The sequence below is a fragment of the Schistocerca nitens genome, chromosome 12 (genome assembly GCF_023898315.1).
Source record: "Schistocerca nitens isolate TAMUIC-IGC-003100 chromosome 12, iqSchNite1.1, whole genome shotgun sequence".
NCBI classification, from domain to species: domain Eukaryota; kingdom Metazoa; phylum Arthropoda; class Insecta; order Orthoptera; family Acrididae; genus Schistocerca; species Schistocerca nitens.
Genome location: NC_064625.1, coordinates 143296972 through 143316790, shown reverse-complemented (window position 1 = coordinate 143316790; position 19819 = coordinate 143296972). Strand labels below are relative to the sequence as shown.

The following is a 19819-nucleotide window of genomic DNA, read 5'->3' as shown; positions in this document are numbered from 1 at the left end:
AAATTTTCTTTACTATTCAGAAAGAGGTTGATGTTTCACCTTGTTACCGAAAGACTCGGATGTTATTCTCAGATATTATCTGACCACTTTGCTTCAGATTTCTACACAATACCCTAAAAGAGGAAATGTTGATAGGAAAAAATCTCAAAGTTTTTGACTGATTTATTTCAGATTTTTACCTGATACTGCAATAAACATTCGTACAGACATAGCCTATATTCTTTTTATACAACAATGTACAGGTTGTCCGTTAAAACTGACTGCGAGAAAGAAATGCTGTGCTGTCAAAATGGGTGGTTTCATTTTCTTCCTTGCAGTCAGATTTACATAAATGAGAGATATTGTATTCATGGCTTATCAGCTAATGATTAGAATACCAAATCACAGTTGTCCAAAACTTTGTGATCCTACCCATCTGCAGACTAAAATTATGGAAAATAGTGTCAATGAAGCTACTATCCTCACATCCAGCATCAGGAGAGGTCTCTCTTACCATGTGTACCATTTATCCCAACTGATTTACCTGTTTACTTTAAGTGACTTCAGTTCTCAGTCAGAGATTTGCTGGTAATAGCAATAAAGACGGCTCAAAGTCAAGTCAGTGAGGCTGGGGGGGGGGGGGGGAGATGGACAGAGAGAGGGATAGAATGAGGAGGAAATGGACCAAAGGGGGGTGGGGGAGACGGGCAGAGAGAGCTGGAAGAAGGATATTGGGGCATAAATATTTAGCAATTGTGAAGCATTGCTGGGTTCACTAGTATATAGTGTGTTCAAGAATTGAAAGGAAACAGTAGGAATTAAAAAGCAAAAGAGAAGTCCTAAGATTAAAAAGTGCAGAAGGTGAGGGTGAAATCTTTCACTTCTGTCTGTTTGCCAAAGAATCGGGGGAAAAAAAAATAAAGAAAGGCTCAAATATATGATTCAGGGTTGATGTTTCACATTATTTTATTATCTGTATGATAATTTACAGTCGGCTAGTGATAGTGGTGTACTCTATTTAGTTTTGTTTAGAACTGTATTAAGAGAAATTGTTAGAACGGTGTTTGGTTTGGTTTTGGTTTACTTTAGGGCGCAAGAAACAACTGGGGTCCTACACGCCTGTTAGAACAGTGTGTAATGGTATAATCGAAGTGAGCTGATCATTAGTTTTGAGAGGGTTGACACCACTCATTGGAAAGTCCTAATTTCATTCATTCTGGTAACCTGTTTCAGTTTTCTGAAAACTGTTTAACTTGAAAGATATTAGTAATTAAAGATAGGCCACACTCAAAATTATGTTGCCATTTGAGCTATTATGCTTGTTAGATTTAACATTATATTTTTGTGAAACAGATAATAATCTTCTTCATTATTCAGTGAAGCCTCTAATTAAGAATTTGCACAAATTGCAACATTTCAAAAATGGCAATTTTACGTGTAAGTCAATTATCTACCAAAGAGTCATACAGTATTCAAATCAAATACTGTTCGAACTTATCGATCATCAACATGTAAATGTTTGCCTTTTAGTTTTATAAACTAATATATAACATCTGAGTTCACAAAAATATCCGTACACCAGTCTGTATATACTACCACCACACCCTCCCAAAAATCATCAGTCCACACCCTGCAATCACACGAGTAAAATCTGTCAAATGAGATCGCATATTGCAATCACCTCACTAATATCTCCATGTTGCTCATGTATTACATTATGTGATTGTGGCAGTCATTGTGGTACCATCTTGTAGCAACTGTTCTTTTTTTTATTTGTGTGAGTTTGCACCCAGAAAAGAATCTGATAACATCTCTCTTAGTGTAACAACGAAAACCGTCAATTTTTGATGGTATAATCTAATTGTATAGATAAACAAATGTACTCACCAAGTGGCAGCAGAATACGCACGTAAAAAAAAGTTGTTATTATGCAAGTTTTTGGAGGCAGTTGCTCTTTCATCCAGCAGAAGTGTTGAAGAGGAAGAAACAGAAATGAAGGAGAGATCTAGGAAAAAGAGTAGATTTCAGAAAAGTCACCCAAAACTGCGGGTCAAGGGGGGACTTACTGAACAGGATGAGAAAGAAAGACTCTTTCCTTCTCATCCCATGTGGTAAGTCTACCCTGACCCACAGTTCTGGGTGACTTTCCTGAAACCTACTCTTTTTTCTAGATTTCTCCTGTCCTTTTCCTTCATCCATCTTCCTTCTCCTTCAACCCTTATGCTAGAAGAAGGAGCCACTGGCTCCAAAAGCTTGCATAATTATAACCTTCTTTTATGTGTGTGTTCTGCTGCCACTTGGTGAGTACATTTTTTATCTATCCAATTACATCTCCGTTAGTGTGTGTGATGAAATTATGTAGGCATAGCATTATTACCGAGCTGCTGCCTGGTAAGCACAAAGCCAACATCTGTATGACAGTTCACGTCCACTCAGTTCTCATTGTAATAGTGAGGTGTACAACAGTCAGCAGACCATATTTATATGGGTAACATTAATGTATGTAAAAAATACTGGCTCGGAAATCTGCACAATAATACCATACAGTAATTCGTGTGATTTCTTTGTGGTATGCAGACAAATATGCTCACTGTCCCTTATAACCATAGATGATAATTGATTACCAAACAAAGAGAGTATATAAAATGCTGCCTACAGTAGCAAGGAAAGCATTTATGAAAAAGAGAAACTGAATATGAAATTAAATGTTAAGAAATCTTTTCTTACTTAGCTGTTTGTGTGAAATATGTCCGTGTACAGAAGTGAAATGAGGACAGTAAAGAGTAGTAGTAGCTATTGAAATTTGGTTCTGCAGTAGAATTCTGAAGACTGAATGTATATAAGTAACTAATGAGAAGGTATTGAATCAAATCAGGGAGAAAAGAGATTTCAATGTGACTAAAAGAAGGAATTTGTTAATCGGAGACGCCATGAGATATAAAGGAAACATCAATTTAGTAATGCAAGATATATGTGTGTGTGTGTGTGTGTGTGTGTGTGTGTGTGTGTGTGAGAGAGAGAGAGAGAGAGAGAGAGTGAGTGGGGAGGGGGGGGGGGGTGTTAAATCGTAGAGGGAGACCAAGAGATGAATACAGTAAGCAGGTGTGATTGGATGTAGGTTATGGTAGCTATTCAGAGATGGAGAGGCTTGCACGAGATAGAGTAGTGTGAGGAGTTGCATCAAAACCAGTCTTTGGACTGAAGATCACAACAACAACACTGAACTGCTCAATATTGGTATTTGTTTGTATTTATTAGTGTGAGTAAACCTTCATGTGTGCTCTGAAGAAGTGTATTTGCATGGAAATACACCACGTGCGAATATAGGCTGCACCTAATCTTTTGGTATGAGATTATAGTTAAAAGTAAATCTCAAATATAGGCCACACTATTAAATTAATGAGAAAATTCAGTTAGATGTTACCTAAAGTGCATCTTCCTCCCTCCCCTTCTTCAGCTCCCTCATAACTAAGGGTGTCTCATCGCACACACATGCTCAAAGTTATGACCTATTCCAATACTTATTGGTCCTCATTATTCTGTGGCTTATAGAAGAAGGAGAAGGAGAAAGGGGAGGGGAGGGGGGAATATTTCACCAGAGGGATTTAAACTTTCATGAAACTTCCTGGCAGATTAAAACTGTGTGCCCGACCGAGACTCGAACGCGGGACCTTTGCCTTTCACGGGCAAGTGCTCTACCATCTGAGCTACAGAAGCACGACTCACGCCCGGTACTCACAGATTTACTTCTGCCAGTATCTCGTCTCCTACCTTCCAAACTTTACAGAGTCTCTTCTGCAAACCTCCGCTGCAGAGTGAAAATCTCATTCTGGAAACATCCCCCAGGCTGTGGCTAAGCCATGTCTCCGCAGTATCCTTTCTTTCAGGAGTGCTAGTTCTGCAAGGTTCGCAGAAGAGCTTCTGTAAAGTTTGGAAGGTAGGAGACGAGATACTGGCAGAAGTAAATCAGTGAGTACTGGGCGTGAGTCGTGCTTCGGTAGCTCAGATGGTAGAGCACTTGCCCGCGAAAGGCAAAGGTCCCGAGTTCGAGTCTCGGTCGGGCACACAGTTTTAATCTGCCAGGAAGTTTCATATCAGCGCACACTCCGCTGCAGAGTGAAAATCTCATTCTGTTAAACTTTCGTGTTTGTGGGTTTGGCAATGTATTCAATGAAATAATCCACCTGTTTGTCACAGAACTACAATTTTGCAAAGCTGCCTAAAGCTTATGAAAACAGTTTGATGTTACATGATCCAACTTTGATGCAAAATTTTTTATTTATGTTCCCAAAAAGGGAATGTACACCAAACACCAGTCTAGTTTGATATGTTGAACAGCACTACAGTAAATAATGTAGGGGTATGTAGTGTACAAATGTGGTGCTGAAAATCATTGGTCCACATTGCTGCTGAGCGTCAAGGATGATGTACAAAAATTACCACTGTTTTAATTTTTAATCGCAAAACCGATATTAATTTCAACCCACAACAGACAGGTACATGTCATTTTGAAATTGATGATTTATAATCCAAGGGGGAAAATCTCTATTATAGGCCACACCATGGTTTTTCAATTCAAAATTTATGGGGAAAAATGCAGCCTATATTCACGCAAATATGGTATTATAGTGCAGCTCTTCTTTTCCTTTGGATTTTAGAGTTATTATGGACATACTGACTACATCTACATTTTTAAGAGATTTGCAAGAACCTACATACCAGTCATCTCCAGAAATATATGAACATATTTTTAATGTTATGCAAATACAGTGAGTATTGTTGTTATTGTTTTGTTTTTGTTGTGATCTTCAGTCAGAAGACTGGTTACATGCAGCTGTCCATGCTACTCTATCCTAAGCCTCATCATCTCCAATTTATTACTGCAACTTACATCCTTCTGAATCTGCTTACTGTATTCATCTCTTGGTCTCCCTCTACAATTTTTATCCTCTGCGCTTCCCTCCAATACCAAATTGATGATCTCTTGATGTCTCAGAATGTGTCCTATCAGTTGATCCCTTCTTTATGTTGTATATGCAATTTTATTTGCAAGATATATCTGTTTTACATCCTAGATAAGAGCCTAAAAATAAGCAGAAAATAAATAAATTCTCATACTTTTGTTAGCACCAAGTAATCATTTTATTTTCAGAAACTCTTCGTGCTCTGTACCTGGGTGACAATGACTTTGAAACTCTATCACCTGAGATAGGACAGCTAAAGAATTTACAAATTGTGAGTACATTTAGATATTACAAAGAAATTTTACTCTTTATTTTTTTAAATATACATTATACTCTTATATGCTGAGCACTGCATTTACATGCTTGTTTGCATTTACCACCTTACTGCCATGCAAGTTGAACATGACTATGCATATTACAGAAAATGTGGAAGTTGGCATATTCTGAATGTTGTTTGGTGTGTAGCCAATAGAACATGGCCATCTAGACTTTATTTTTGAGGAGAATGGAAGAGGGATGAAAGAAAAGGACTGATGAGGTTTAGGGAATTGTAAGAGTTACAGAAAAGTTGCCAAGAACACTGGATTAAGGGTGTCTTGCTGGACAGGATGGACTTACTGAATTTTGTGGGTGACTTTTTCATAATTCTCCTCATTTCCCAAACCTCGCTGCTCCTTTTCCTCTGTCCCTTTCCTTCCCCTTCAACCCTTCTGCCAGAAGAAAGAGATAATGGCTCTGAAACTCTGGACATTTCCATATCTTTTATGTGTATTTTCTCTTGTCACTGCTCGGTAAGTAGATTTTTTTATCTGTCCAAATATACTATATTTTCTAACATTCCTTTTACTCATATTAAAATCATCTTGGTGTTGCACTAGATCACAATTTTCTATGTACAGTTCCCAAAAATTTTACTTTGTTGTGATTGTAACAGGACTAGGGGTAAAAAAAAGGGGGGGGGGGGGGAGGAATACAAACAGTAAGGTATAAACATCTTCAAAGCTTTCTTTCTGATATTTCTGTCATACACTGATCTTGTCTTAGGTTTTCTCCCTAGATTACAACTTCTGTGGAAGTGATCTGAGCTTTTTATTTATTTATTTATATTTTCTTTGCGTGGAGCCATTGTAATGATGGCTTTTGCAAACGTCAGACTTAATACTATGGTTATATTTATACCTATAAAATACACTATATTCTGTAGCTGTTGCTTCTTATGTCTATTTATTACATTTATCACATTACAACTGATATGCTAATGCCTCATGTTACAATCAATATCTTAAAATTCATTGAAACAATATAAACATTTTTCTATTAGAAAAGATTTTAATTTTGTTTTAAAAACATTTCCCGTGTACGTTCTTAGAGAGTTTGGCAGCTTGTTATACCAAATCAAACCACTGATATATGGACTTCTATCAGTCATTTTTAACGTTGTTCTGTTACGGAAATAGTTACACTTTGCTCTAGTGTTGTGATTGTGTACATCACTGCCCTTGATAGCTTCTGTTGGTTGACTTATAAAAAATACAACTATTTTGAAGATATACAGAGAATATATTGTCAGATATTTGTGCTGCACAAACACTTCACGACATGAATCTCTATGTCCCATCCCATCTATAAGTCTTATTGCTCTTTTCTGTAGTAGTAGTATTCTTTTTAAATGTACATCAGCTGCACAGTCCCATAGTTCAATTCCGTAATTGAAAAAGGGGTAAAGTGTTCCATAATATACTAATTTCAGTGCTTGGCTAGGAACTATCTTTGCGAGCTGGCTGAGGAGACACTGCTGACATTTCCGCATACGAAATTAATGTGGTATGTCCACCGCAAATTTTCAGCAACATATACACCCAAGAATTTACAGTTACCATTTTCTGTTGCAGAGATATTACACACACTATTCATATTGTTGTGATGAGAACTGCTTGTTTTAAATGTCAGTAGTTGAGATTTGGTGACATTCACCTTGAGTCCCTGATCATTGAAGTATTTTGTTACTTCTGTTACACCACTAGTAGCAAGAGATCCTAGCTCTTTAGATTCACTCCCATAGAATAAGATTGACGTGTCATCTGCATAGCTTACAATATGGGAGTTAATGGGTTGTGCATTGTCGTTAGGGAGTTCATGATTTTATTATCTAGTTTGTATGACAATTTAGTGTTTTGCTTACGATTCAACAGGTACGTGGTTAGAAGATTCATGGCTTGATCCCCAATACTATAAGATTTTAGCTTTTTAAGAAGTACCCTATGGTTTACCGTATCAAATGCTCTTGTCAGGTCCAAAAATATACCTGCAGTCTGCATCTTCTGGTCCAACAGACTGTAAACTTCATGGATGAACTGTGTAACTGCTGTGGTTGTACTTAGCTCATTTCTGAAGCCATGCTGCGAATCTACAAGCAGTTTATGTTACACTTACCTGGGAAAGGATAATGCTTTCGAATATCCTACTAAAAGTGGTAATTAATGATATTGGTCTATAGTTGGAGACTTACTTCCATTTTTATACACTTTCACTACTCTCATTTGTAGAACCGTTGGATACATGTTTTCTCTAATGCTGTTAATCAGGTGAGTAAGAGGTTTAGAAATTTCTTTTAAGCATGCTTTAATAACCCTGTATATGTAGGATTCTTTTAGTGTGTAACATCCTGCTGGAGATCTTATTTAGTCATTTAATGCTGTCAACAAATTGAGACTTCACTTTCTCCGATCAGTCAATTTTATGAAGGCTCAGCCAATATTTACATCCCTACCTTGTAAACCATGGTGCATAAATGCCTGTGTACACACTGTAATAACTCTGTTTTAGTCTTTATACTCCCAACAAGAACAGTATGTAGATGACTATAGTATATTCTTCGATTCCTCGCATAATACTAGTTATTAAAATGTGAGAGCCTTCCATGAAACAAGTTTGGCATTGAGTAGTAGTTCATTATCCACTGAAAATGGATAGCAAACAAAATGGCTGCTATTCAGTTAAAGGGAATTATGGGGAAACAGAGATCACAGAAAAAATTGGTAGCTTTGAGGCCACCATAAATCATACATTACAATCTAACAACAGAAATAATCAATTATTGACAATACAGTGTAAGTGGATAGATAAAAAAAAAATCTACTCACCAAGTGGTGGCAGAAGAACACACACACAAAGAAAGGTTTAACTTTTACAAGCTTTCAGAGCCAGTGACTCCTTCTTTTGGCAGAAGAGTTGAAGGGGAAGGGGGAAGGGCGAAGGAAAAGGTCTGGAGAGGTTTAGGGAAAGGGGTACAATTCAGAAAAGTCACCCGAACCATGGATCAGGGGAGATTTACCAGACTGGCTGGGAGGAAAAGTCTTTCTGTCTCATCCTGTCCAGTAAGTCTCCTTTCCGTCTCATCCAGTCCGGTAAGTCTCCCCTGGTCCAGGGTTCTGGGTGACTTTTCTGAACTGTACCCGTTTCCCTAAACCTATCCAGTCCATTTCCTTCACCCCTCTTCCTTCACCTTCAACTCTTCTGCCAGAAAAAGGAAACACTGGCTCCGAAAGCTTGTAAAAGTTAAACCTTTTTGTGTGTGTCTTCTCCTGCTGTCACTTAGTAAGCCATACACATTATAATCTATATGATTAAAAATTACTTAATTCTGTTCATAGTATCTCGCCGCCCTTTTGACACCTTTTTTTGCCATCTCATGTCAAAGACAATAGATATGTAAGAATGTATACCATTTGACACTTGTATTGTATTCTATTGTATGTTAACCGGGGGCCTAGAAATGACAGAGAGGCTCCGTCCCCACCACAGCCGCATTGGACCACAACCACACGACGACTACTGCTGTCCACTTCACCCCTCCGCCGCCACACACTGAACCCCTCTTTCAGGGTTATTGTGCAGTTGAACCCCTGATGGCTTATGTCTAGGAAGCTTCAGCTGACATTTGTTTAATGATTTTCCTAACATCACCAGTCATGGAGGGAACCTTTGACAATGCCAGCCACTCGTACCGATGAAATTTCAGAAAGAGTGTTAAACAAAACATCAGCTGAACATTCTGAGACAACAGCTAACAGGCAGAATGTCATTACTGATTTGCTGTCATTTTACAGGCATAAATTCTCAACGCATTATTGTAGCCAAGATAGAAATGAAGCCCATGCCTACCAGAGTAGTACAAGTTTATACGCCAACTATCTCTGCAGATAATGCAGATGAAGAGATTGAAGAAATGGATGATGAGATGAAAGAAATTATTCAGGTAGTGAAGGGAGATGAGTAGTCATGGGGGACTGGAATTCGACAATAGGAAAAGGAAGAAAGGAAAAGTAGTAGGTGAATATGGACTGGGGTAAGGAATGAAAGAGGAAGCCGCCTGGTAGAATTTTGCACAGAGCATAACTTAATCATTGCTAACACTTGGTTTAAGAATCATGAAAGAAGGTTGTATACGTGGAAGAGACCTGGAGACACCAAAAGGTTTTAGACTGATTTTATAATGGTAAGACAGAGATTTAAGAACCAGGTTTTAAATTGTAAGACATTTCCAGAGGCAGATGTGGACTCTAGCCACAATTTATTGGTTATGAACTGTAGGTTAAAACTGAAGTAACTGCAGAAAGGCAGGAATTTATGGAGATGGGACGTGGATAAATTGAAAGAACTAGAGGTTTTAGAGAGTTTCAGAGGGAGCATTAGGGAACAATTGACAAGAACAGAGGAAAAGAATACAGCAGAAGAAGAATGGATAGCTTTGAGAAATGAAATAGTGAAGGCAGCAGAGGATCAAGTAGGTAAAAAGATGAAGGGTAGTAGAAACCCTTGCGTAACAGAAGATATATTGAATTTGATTGATGAAAGAAGAAAATATAAAAATGCAGTAAATGAAGGCAGAAAGGAATATAAACGTCTCAAGAACGAGATCAACAGGAAGTGCAAAATGGCTAAGCAGCGATGGCTAGAGGACAAATGTAACAATGTAGAGGCATATATCACTAGGGGTAAGATAAATACTGCTTATAGGAAAATTACAGAGACCTTTGGAGAAATGAGAACCACTTGTATGAATATCAAGAGCTCAGATGGAAAACCAGTTCTAAGCAAAGAAAGGAAAGTAGATAGATGGAAGGAGTATATAGAGGGTCTTTACATTGACAATGAAGTTGAGGGCAGTATTATGGAAATAGAAGAGGATGTAGGTGAAGATGAAATGGGAGATATGATACTGCGTGAAGAATTTGACAGAGCACTGAAAGACCTAAGTTGAAACAAGGCCCCAGGAGTAGACAAGATTCCATTGGAATTACCGATAGCCTTGGTAGAGCCACCCCATCTGGTGAGCAAGATGTATGAGACTGGCGAAATACCCTCAGACTTCAAGAAGAATATAATAATTCCAATCCCAAAGGAAGTCCGTGTTGACAGGTGTGAAAATTACCAAACTATCAGTTTAGTAAGTCACGCTTGTAAAATACTAATATGAATTCTTTACAGACAAATGGAAAATCTGGCAGAAGCCGATCTCGGGGATGATCAGTTTGGATTCTGTAGGAACATAGGAACACGCGAGGCAATACTGACTCCTGAAGCTAGGTTAAGGAAAGGCAAACCTACGTTTCTAGCATTTGTAGACTTACAGAAGCTTTTGATAATGTTTACTGGAAAACTCTCTTTCAAATTCTGAAGTTGGCAGTGGCAAAATACAGGAAGCAAAAGTCTATTTACAGTTTGTACATAAACCAGAAAGCAGTTATAACAGTCGAGGGGCACAGAAGGGAAGCAATGGTTGAGAAGGTAGTGAGACAGGGTTGTAGCCTGTCCCTGATGTTATTCAATCTGTACATTGAACAAGCAGTAAAGGGGAAAAAAAGTTTGGAGTAGGGATTAAAATTCAGGGAGAAGACATAAAAACCTTGAGGTTTGCCAATGACATTGTAATTCTGTCAGAGACAGCAAAGGACTTGGAAGAACAGTTGAACGGAATGGAGAGTGTCTTGAAAGAAGGATATAAGATGAACATCAACAAAAGCAAAATGAGGATAATGGAATGTAGTTGAATTAAATCAGATGATGCTGAGAAAATTAGATTAGGAAATGAGACACTTAAAGTAGTAAAAGAGTTTTGCTATTTGGGGAGCAAAATAACTGATGATGGTCGAAGTAGAGATATAAAATGTAGACTGGCAATGGCAAGGAAAGCGTTTATGAAGAAGAGAAATTTAACATCGAGTATAGATTTAAGTGTCAGGAACTCTTTTCTGAAAGTATTTGTATGGAGTGTAGCCTTGTATGGATGTGAAACATGGTCAGTAAACAGTTTAGACAAGAAGAGAATGGAAGCTTTTGATCTGTGGTGTTACCTAAGAATGCTGAAGATTAGATGGGTAGATAACATAACTAATGAGGAGGCACTGAATTGAATTGGGAAGAAGAGAAATTTGTGGCATGACTTGACTAGAAGAAGGGATCGGTTGATAGGACACATTATGAGGCATCAAGGGATTACCAATGAAGTGTTGGAGGGCAGCGTGGAGGGTAAAAATCATAGAGGGAGACCAAGAGATGAATACACTAAGCAGATTCAGAAGGATGTAGGTTGCAGTAGGTACTAGGAGATGAAGAAGCTTGCACAGGCTGTATCAAACCAGTCTTTGGAGTGAAGAGCACAACACAACAACATGACTTCTCAACAGTGTATTTCCTACCTGTGATTATCTGGAGAATTTTGCTCAGTTTGATGTCCACTACCTTGCACTGATTTGATTACTGGTTTATTTTTCTTGCCCTGTGCATTCTTGTGCTATTCACTTATGAAGACATTCTTGTATTTGCAGGACACTACAACATTGTCGCTAGTTTGTTAGCATGTTACTGTGTGTGGCAACTTGAATCTCAATGTTTTTCTTTAAGCTGGTGCTGCGTGAGAACGACCTGGTGTCGCTGCCGAAGGAGATAGGGGAGCTGCACCGGCTGCGTGAGCTGCACATCCAGGGCAACCGACTGACTGTGCTGCCGCCGGAGCTCGGTAAGTCAGAGTGGTCGAAAAACGTGGGGAGAACTCACCGTTTTGTGAGGAATGTAGATTTAGGCCACATGTGCCATCCAGCAGTGGTCTAAAGCAAAGCAAACTGCACTTGCTATAATGCCACTCCTCACACGAACAGTACTCTTTCGTTCTCTCTTATCCATATGCTATGCAAATACTGTGTGTAAAGACATGAAAATGTAGCATTAATTGTTTGAAAACTCAGCATCTGTTTTTTTTGTAGAACAAGCAGTTGTTTTTTGGAAATGATTAGACATAGAGATTTAAGATTTGCCATGTTAGATGACTGAAGATGGAGCCTTAGGCTTTGAAATTAATTGAAAATAGTAGAAAAGTTCTGATTAAAGATAAAAAGTAATAAAAGAGAATAAGTAGTTTTTATTGTCAGGAAGCTTTCATTTCACACATATTTGTACACATATTACATCCTTGTCTCCAACAAATTTCACCCTGCAGTTTCATCTGAATTCTGAGAAAACATGTATTTCTGCCTGTAGTCATTTCGAGAAAAATGTCTGTCGCTGGGAACTGCCTGACATGCTGGTCTTTTATTGTTGAAAGGCTGTTTATTAAGTTCACGTGACAAGCTTCAGCCTGTATATTAGGCCATCATCAAGTGCATCTGAAATTGCCACGTGTTAATACATAATATGATGGGCATATAGATATTTCTGTTTTTTTTTTTATAATAGAAGGTGAAAGGCAGTGCTCATGTATGTACAGTAAAAATGCAGAAATAATATACAATTTATTTTTCACTGTAGAGAAGCAATGTCATATGATAAAGACAAGTGGATTTAAAAAAAAATTTCGCACCCAATGACATCCTGAGGAAAAATGGGCGAGTTGTAATTACAAAAACTGTACAACCTGACAAATCTTCTATTATAAAAAACAAAAATATCTATATCGTCATCATATTATATATTAATATGTGGCAGTTTCAGAAGCACTTGATAATGCCCTAATAAAAAGGCCAAAACTGGCTATGTGAACATAATAAAGTTCTAAAAAAAAAAGAAAAAGCGACTGACAACTGGGATCATCAGTTACAGAAACAAGTAGTACTTCACTCTCTTATACCATCTGGCCCTAGAGAAGAAGTTATATCACCTGTGGTATTGAGCCACATGGCTCAGTGATCTTTGTCCCTGAAACACACTGGCAAAATTATTGGCTCTTTGATGCTCTTTTTCTCACAGTATGGTTGATGCATTGAACAATGCAAACAAGAGGCATATTTAACTTCACACTTTTAAAGTATTCCAAATAAGCCACATATTGGAGAGGAATGCCAACAGGTCATTTTTGGACATTTCTACACATTGCTTTCTCTTGTTGTCACCCGCACCCCAAATGGTAGCAAGGTATCTTATTTCCACAGAACTTTTGTACAAATGAGTTATATACGTACCAAATTTGTATGAAATTGCTTCCAGTATTCCTGATCTGTGCTTTTATGTCTCCCATATCCCTCACTCCCTTCCCCCCCCCCCCCCCTTTCCTGCAATCCTCAGCACTAGGAATGCTAAGTGTGTCCACATTTTTCAAGAGATTTGAGATCTGCAGCATGTGGACAATGAAACACAGCTCTGTGAGCTATGTGATAACATGTTGAAAACTAGTTATTACCAAGTGTAGTTTTAAAGTGATTGTAACATACAGTTGTCAAGGTAATTTATGTATGCCCTGTATATTTCCTTCTTATAGAAAGGACAGAAAGTAGTGTGCTGTGATATTCCTTATTTCATTTAAGGGGCTCCGGAACGCCCTATACTTGCAATGTTAAAATAACGCTTATAAATTACATCTTTCCTCACAAAGTATTTGAGGTAGGAAGTTGAACGTTTTACAGATTATTTATTGGAATATGGGCTACAACTTAACACAGGGATTTTACAAAATTTTAGTTCAGTTATTAAAGATGATTTTTTTTCAATTGTAATGAAAATTCACAACATTTTTTTGCAATTTTTTATTTATATATTCAAAAATATACAGTTTTTTGGAAAAAGGCTGTGTTAAATTATGCAGAAGGTACTGTGTAACATTTACTGAAAGTTTGAAACAAATATGTTTGGAAGATCCTTAGAAAACATGTAATTAGTATGAGAAAATAAAAGTTTTGGGAATCGAGCGACAAAGATTGGATTAACTTTTTAGTGCATTCCAGGTCCATAGGATGGATTATCTTCATCCTCTGCAAACTCCTCCTCCAGCTTCCTCTTGTTCCTCCTCCTGTTTAGTCTTGCTTGTATTTCTAGACTCTTTACAGCCCTGTCTGCAGCCCGAAGGCGTTCCTTGTCTAAAGCAAGCATCGCTCGTTGTTGTGTTCGTAGATTTTGCTACCATTTTCTTCAGTTGCAGTTACTGCAACACTGTTCCAAAAGGTGGTCATGTATGAACACTTATCACATTTCAGTTGTATTTCACTAGCAAGTCCTACGTGCTTTATTATGGAGAGTTCCAGACCAACTTCACTACAATGAATACATCTTACACAGTTTGAAAAAATTCCTTTGTGAACCGACATATCAAATATTTCATTCACATCCGGTTCGCCCATAAAACATTCATAGTTTTCACTCATTGAACCAAGCTTCTTCTGTGAAGTATTTTCTTTCCCACTCTGACTGCTATGGGCAGGTGTACTTGAGAGGTTAGGTTCACTCACTTGGTTATTGTCTTTATTGTTTACAGTAATAACACATACCTTTGGCTTTCCAACATTTCTCCTTTTCTTAAAAGCCTTCAGAGGATTTCTAATAACTTTACTTTTACTCATTATTATACTTCAACAAAACAGAGACTCAAGAAACAGAATTAATTACGACTTTTTTCGTGATAATGACAGAGTAAATAAACATGAAACAATCGACAATCACACCAGCGATATATATTGAACCATCACAGGTTATCCACAACACATACTTTATCTCACATCACTAAAATGTACCTGATGAACACGGACGTTAATAATAACACCATTTGACAGCAGTTTAACAGCGCCACAGTGGGTCATGCCCATGTAGAACACATTTCAAAAAAAATTTAAAAATAGTTGTAGTCTTCGGAATTGAATAAATTATATATCTATTAAAAGGTAATAGTCTGCAGATTCAGAAAACGCAAAAAAGTAAAAATTGAACTTTTCATGATTTTGAGCCTTTCCGGAGCCCCTTAAACTTAAAGTTTTCAATTTCTGCTGATCCGGTTTTTTATGTCTCAGTGCCCAAAACACAAGTCTTCTACAAAACTATATTTCTTGTTCTTTGCAAAAGTTCATAATAATGAAGTCACACATGACTGCCACTCATTAGTTTATTAAAAGGATTGCACTACATTCTCACAGTGCTTAAACTCCAATCATTCATTTTCGTGAATCTCAGGTTATCTTTACTACATGTAGAACAAATGTGAATTGCTTTCAGCTCAGTGATTCAAATGAATAAATGCCCTCTGGATTTTTAAAAAATCACAACATTTCTTTCCAGTAAAATTTTCTTGTAGCACCATTTATTGAATCCAAGATAGGCACATAGATTGTTTTCTTACTGTGTGGTTTATTATGGACTATATTCTCTTTCGAAAATTATACAAGAACAATTTCCATTGAAAGTTTGGTAGTAACCGAACATTTTCTTAACATTAATTACATGGCATATTTACAGCTCTTTTTTCATTCATTTATTTACCATTCTTGTAATAAAGTACAATGAGATTTTTTACTACGATCATCCCACTTCTCGCAGTTGCTGGCAATCAGTTTGTGCATCGCTGTGACTGGTACTGCAAAGTCCTCTCTGTCACTTGAGAATGAATGGTACTGCATAGTCTTCTTCTTCTTCGTTTATCAATCTGTAGATTTGAAACTTTTAGAAAATAGTTTTTGGAAATAACAGCAGTCATAAAATACTATTGAAAGTATAATATAAAGTGTCTACACTGTATAAAATAATATCATTTTAAAAAAGGTGACCAGTTTCAATCAATGTTCGTTCGTCTTCAGACCGTTACTCCTTGCCGACTACTGTAGATGGCAGCACGGAGCACGAACTGCTCTAGGATGGCATCTCAAATCTCTTGGATCAAATTGAAACAGATGATAATGTGTCCACAACTAATTATGTTAAGATACGGAATCAGTGGTCAGAAATGCGTATCTAGTGTGTTGCGGACATACACAGCGCACACCACATAACATTAACACAGCTCACAAGAATTGGTCAAAGTGACGATCACCAGTCTCAGTGCATAGATGGCACTGCCACAATCTCTCAAGGATCCCTGATGTCTGTTGAATCAGGAGACTGGCAACTTGGACCCTAGCAAGCAGGTCTTCACCCATTTCCCTGGGGATTTCATACACCAACATCTTGATGTAAAGTTCAGAGGTGTGAGATCCAGTGATCACACTGACTGTGGGGCGGACCTCCCTGTCCAACAGTTCCAGTGCTCGTGGACATCAGTATCGAAGTGATCTGGTGCACCATCGTGTTGAAACCACATCCTCGATGTGTGACGAGGGGTACGGTCTCCGGCAACTGTGGCGGCACATCTCGCAGGAACACCAGATAATGTGGACCGGTCAAATGGGGAGGCAGCAAATAAGGTCTTATTAGGTGATCTCAGACAATGCCCGCCCGTATGCTGACAGAGAATTGTTGCTGGTGCCCACGACGTGCGTGGGGTGGGGTTTGTCCTCACTCCAGCCATTGCTGTTGCAATCGTTGATAACATAATTGTGGGTAAATTGGGCCTCACCCGTGAACAATTAAAACTGTACGAAGTTTGGCACTACTTCACTGTGGTGAATAATCCATTGACAGAAATGAATGCAGTGTATCATTCCGGGCTTATGGTTACCACCCCTGCATTATACTGGGTGATCAAAAAGTCAGTATAAATTTGAAAACTTAATAAACCGTGGAATAATGTAGATAGGTTTGCCCCTCGTGGTCTCGCGGTAGCGTTCTCGCTTCCTGAGCACGGGGTCCCGGGTTCGATTCCCGGCGGGGTCAGGGATTTTTCCTGCCTCGAGATGACTGGGTGTTGTTGTGTCGTCTTCATCATCACCATTCATCCCCATTACGGTCGGAGGAAGGCAATGGCAAACCACCTCCATTAGGACCTTGCCTAGTAAGGCGGTGCGGGTCTCCCGCATCGTTCCCCTACGCTCTGTAAAGAAGCATAGGACTTCATTTTCATTTCACAATGTAGATAGAGAGGTAATAATTGACACACATGCTTGGAATGACATGGGGTTTTATTAGAACCACCCCATATTGCTAGACGCGTGAAAGATCTCTTGCGCACGTCGTTTGGTGATGATCGTGTGCTCAGCCGCCACTTTCGTCATGCTTGGCCTCCCAGGTCCCCAAACCTCAGTCCGTGCGATTATTGACTTTGAGGTTACCTGAAGTCGCAAGTGTATCGTGATCGACCGACATCTCTAGGGATGCTGAAAGACAACATCCGACGCCAATGCCTCACCGTAACTCCAGACATGCTTTATTGTGCTGTTCACAACATTATTCCTCGACTACAGCTATTGTTGAGGAATGATGGTGGACATATTGAGCATTTCCTGTAAAGAACATCATCTTTGCTGTTATGCTAATTATTGCTATTCTGATCAGATGAAGCGCCATCTGTTGGACATTTTTTGAACTTTGGTATTTTGATGGTTCTAATAAAACCCCATGTCATTCCAAGTATGTGTGTCAATTTGTACCTCTCTATCTACATTATTCCGTGATTTATTCAGTTTTCAAATTTATACTGACTTTTTGATCACCCGTCATTACTAGATCAATACTCTTATATCTCCAGCTATAATTAAATTCAATTACTATTTGATAATAGGACAAAGACTTTTAGAAGAATAATAGCAACACCGAACAATAGTAGTTACAGTACCCTTTGTACCATAAACAATCAAAATCTGATTCAGGAATATAATATACGGAAAATGTTTAGATAAAAGAATAATATATTTCGTTCTCATCATCTGTAAATGGTAGGAATTAAATCTCAAGCAGCCTAATTAACAAAATATGGATAATTGATTGTTTAGCATTGTTAGAATGCTTATTTCTCCAATTTCAATATTAATGTGATTTTTATGTGTTTAGGAAATGTCTTAAACTTGTTCTAGCAAAGTAGGGGATATTATAGAGTGTCTGATATTGTTGTTAAACTATTTCATATTCTAAATTATGTTTTGCATTATTATAACCAGTAGTACATTGTAGGAATAGTATAAATACTCAGTCTCGAATATTGTTAGGCAGATGAGTGTTGGTGCATGATTCAGGTTTGGATTTACAATAGAGCAACCCATGTGTTGGACATTGTCTAAAACAGCATATTAGAACAGTGCAGTGATGGATTATTTCGGATTATTAAACAGTTTGATTTAATATTGCAAAAGGCAGAATGATATGTGGCTTTATATTCGTACTTCATTGAGTGCTAGTGTTGAACAATGCAATGGACCTAACACATACATTTCTATCAAATTACTGCATCTGGACTATTTAATATCGCCAGTGTAGTATGTGCTACTGTCGGTTAGCTGTAGTAGCAACAACGAGGCGTATTACACTGGAGATTGATCATGAGCTCATAAGATACAGGTTTTGAAGTGAACAAATGTACATACTTACTTTACTTCAGTTGTGGCCTACATCATTGTAGTGAAATCCATTGTGGTATCCTGTATTTATTGAAGAAGCATATTTTAGCTCATGTATGCAGTCATCGAGGGACACTGAAGGCAAGATATTCACAGGTATTTAAGCCATTTTTAACTACTCACTAACCGGTGGGGCGTTACAGCAGGGTCCAAAATTCATTGGTCCCATCACTTACACACATTTTTTATGGTAGGGACGTAATACCTGTTCCACCAGTGCTCTCCACAAAGTATCCTTCAAAGTTAAGGAGTGCTTATTGCTGGGTGGTCGGCCACACGATCAGACACCATCTCCTCAAAGTCTGACGTTGAGGCATGTCCTTGGTGGGAACCTCAGCCAGTTCTCTGTGGCGTGAATGACACTATCTCTCGTAAATTGGTATCCTTGGAGATAAACTTCTTCCAGTTAGGATGATGCCTGTTGGAAAAGCATTCTCTGCACATTCATGTTGTTTTATGTGCACAATAGCCTGCTGCCATTAAATGCAAGTCTGTCAACTCTCGTGACGAATAACATTCAATCTCTGACTATGCATCATGCATTGTATACAATAACCCACCTCACTGTGGACACATCATAAGCTGTCTGATGCAATGGTCAACTGACACCAGAGATACTGGTGTGCATGCGGCACAGGTTAATGCACCAGTGCAGTGCATTCAATTATAACATGAAGTGTTCTATGAGCTGAGTTGTGTACAGTATGTCTGTCTGGCGGTCGGGGATGTACGCTATCACCCACTGGCTGTTTCAGTGTGTAACTGACACCAGGACTCTTTGAGATAGTGCAGCAGAACTGCGTGCGCCATTGCAATACTTGCAGTGAGACTGGCAGTTGTCACTTTGAACAATTGCTATGAGCTATGTCGTCATTATGCAATGTACATTGTGTGTGTCTGTAACACAATAAATATGCATTTCTGACCATTTGTTCCCTATCTCAATATAATCGGTTGTGCACCCACTATCATATGCTTCAATTTGACCCAAAAGCCTTGAGACATCCTGCATGTGTTGTATAATGCAGATAACAGCTACTTTGGAAAAAAGGAAAAGAAAAAAAAAGGCTGCTGTTCCTCTTGCTGTATTACACAGCTAAAACACCAAACTAAGTATTTATATAATTTTACACTGAC

At 38.3% G+C, this 19819-nt stretch overlaps 1 protein-coding gene across 1 annotated transcript in view; it reads left to right on the top strand.

Annotated features, from left to right (window-relative positions):
* LOC126215075 (ras suppressor protein 1) overlaps positions 1-19819 on the top strand; it is an 85062-nt gene that overhangs the window by 32221 nt on the left and 33022 nt on the right. The window contains exons 5-6 of the mRNA XM_049941724.1: positions 5132-5214; positions 11850-11964. Coding sequence (XP_049797681.1) covers positions 5132-5214; positions 11850-11964 — 198 coding nt within the window. The remainder of the gene's footprint in view (positions 1-5131; positions 5215-11849; positions 11965-19819) is intronic.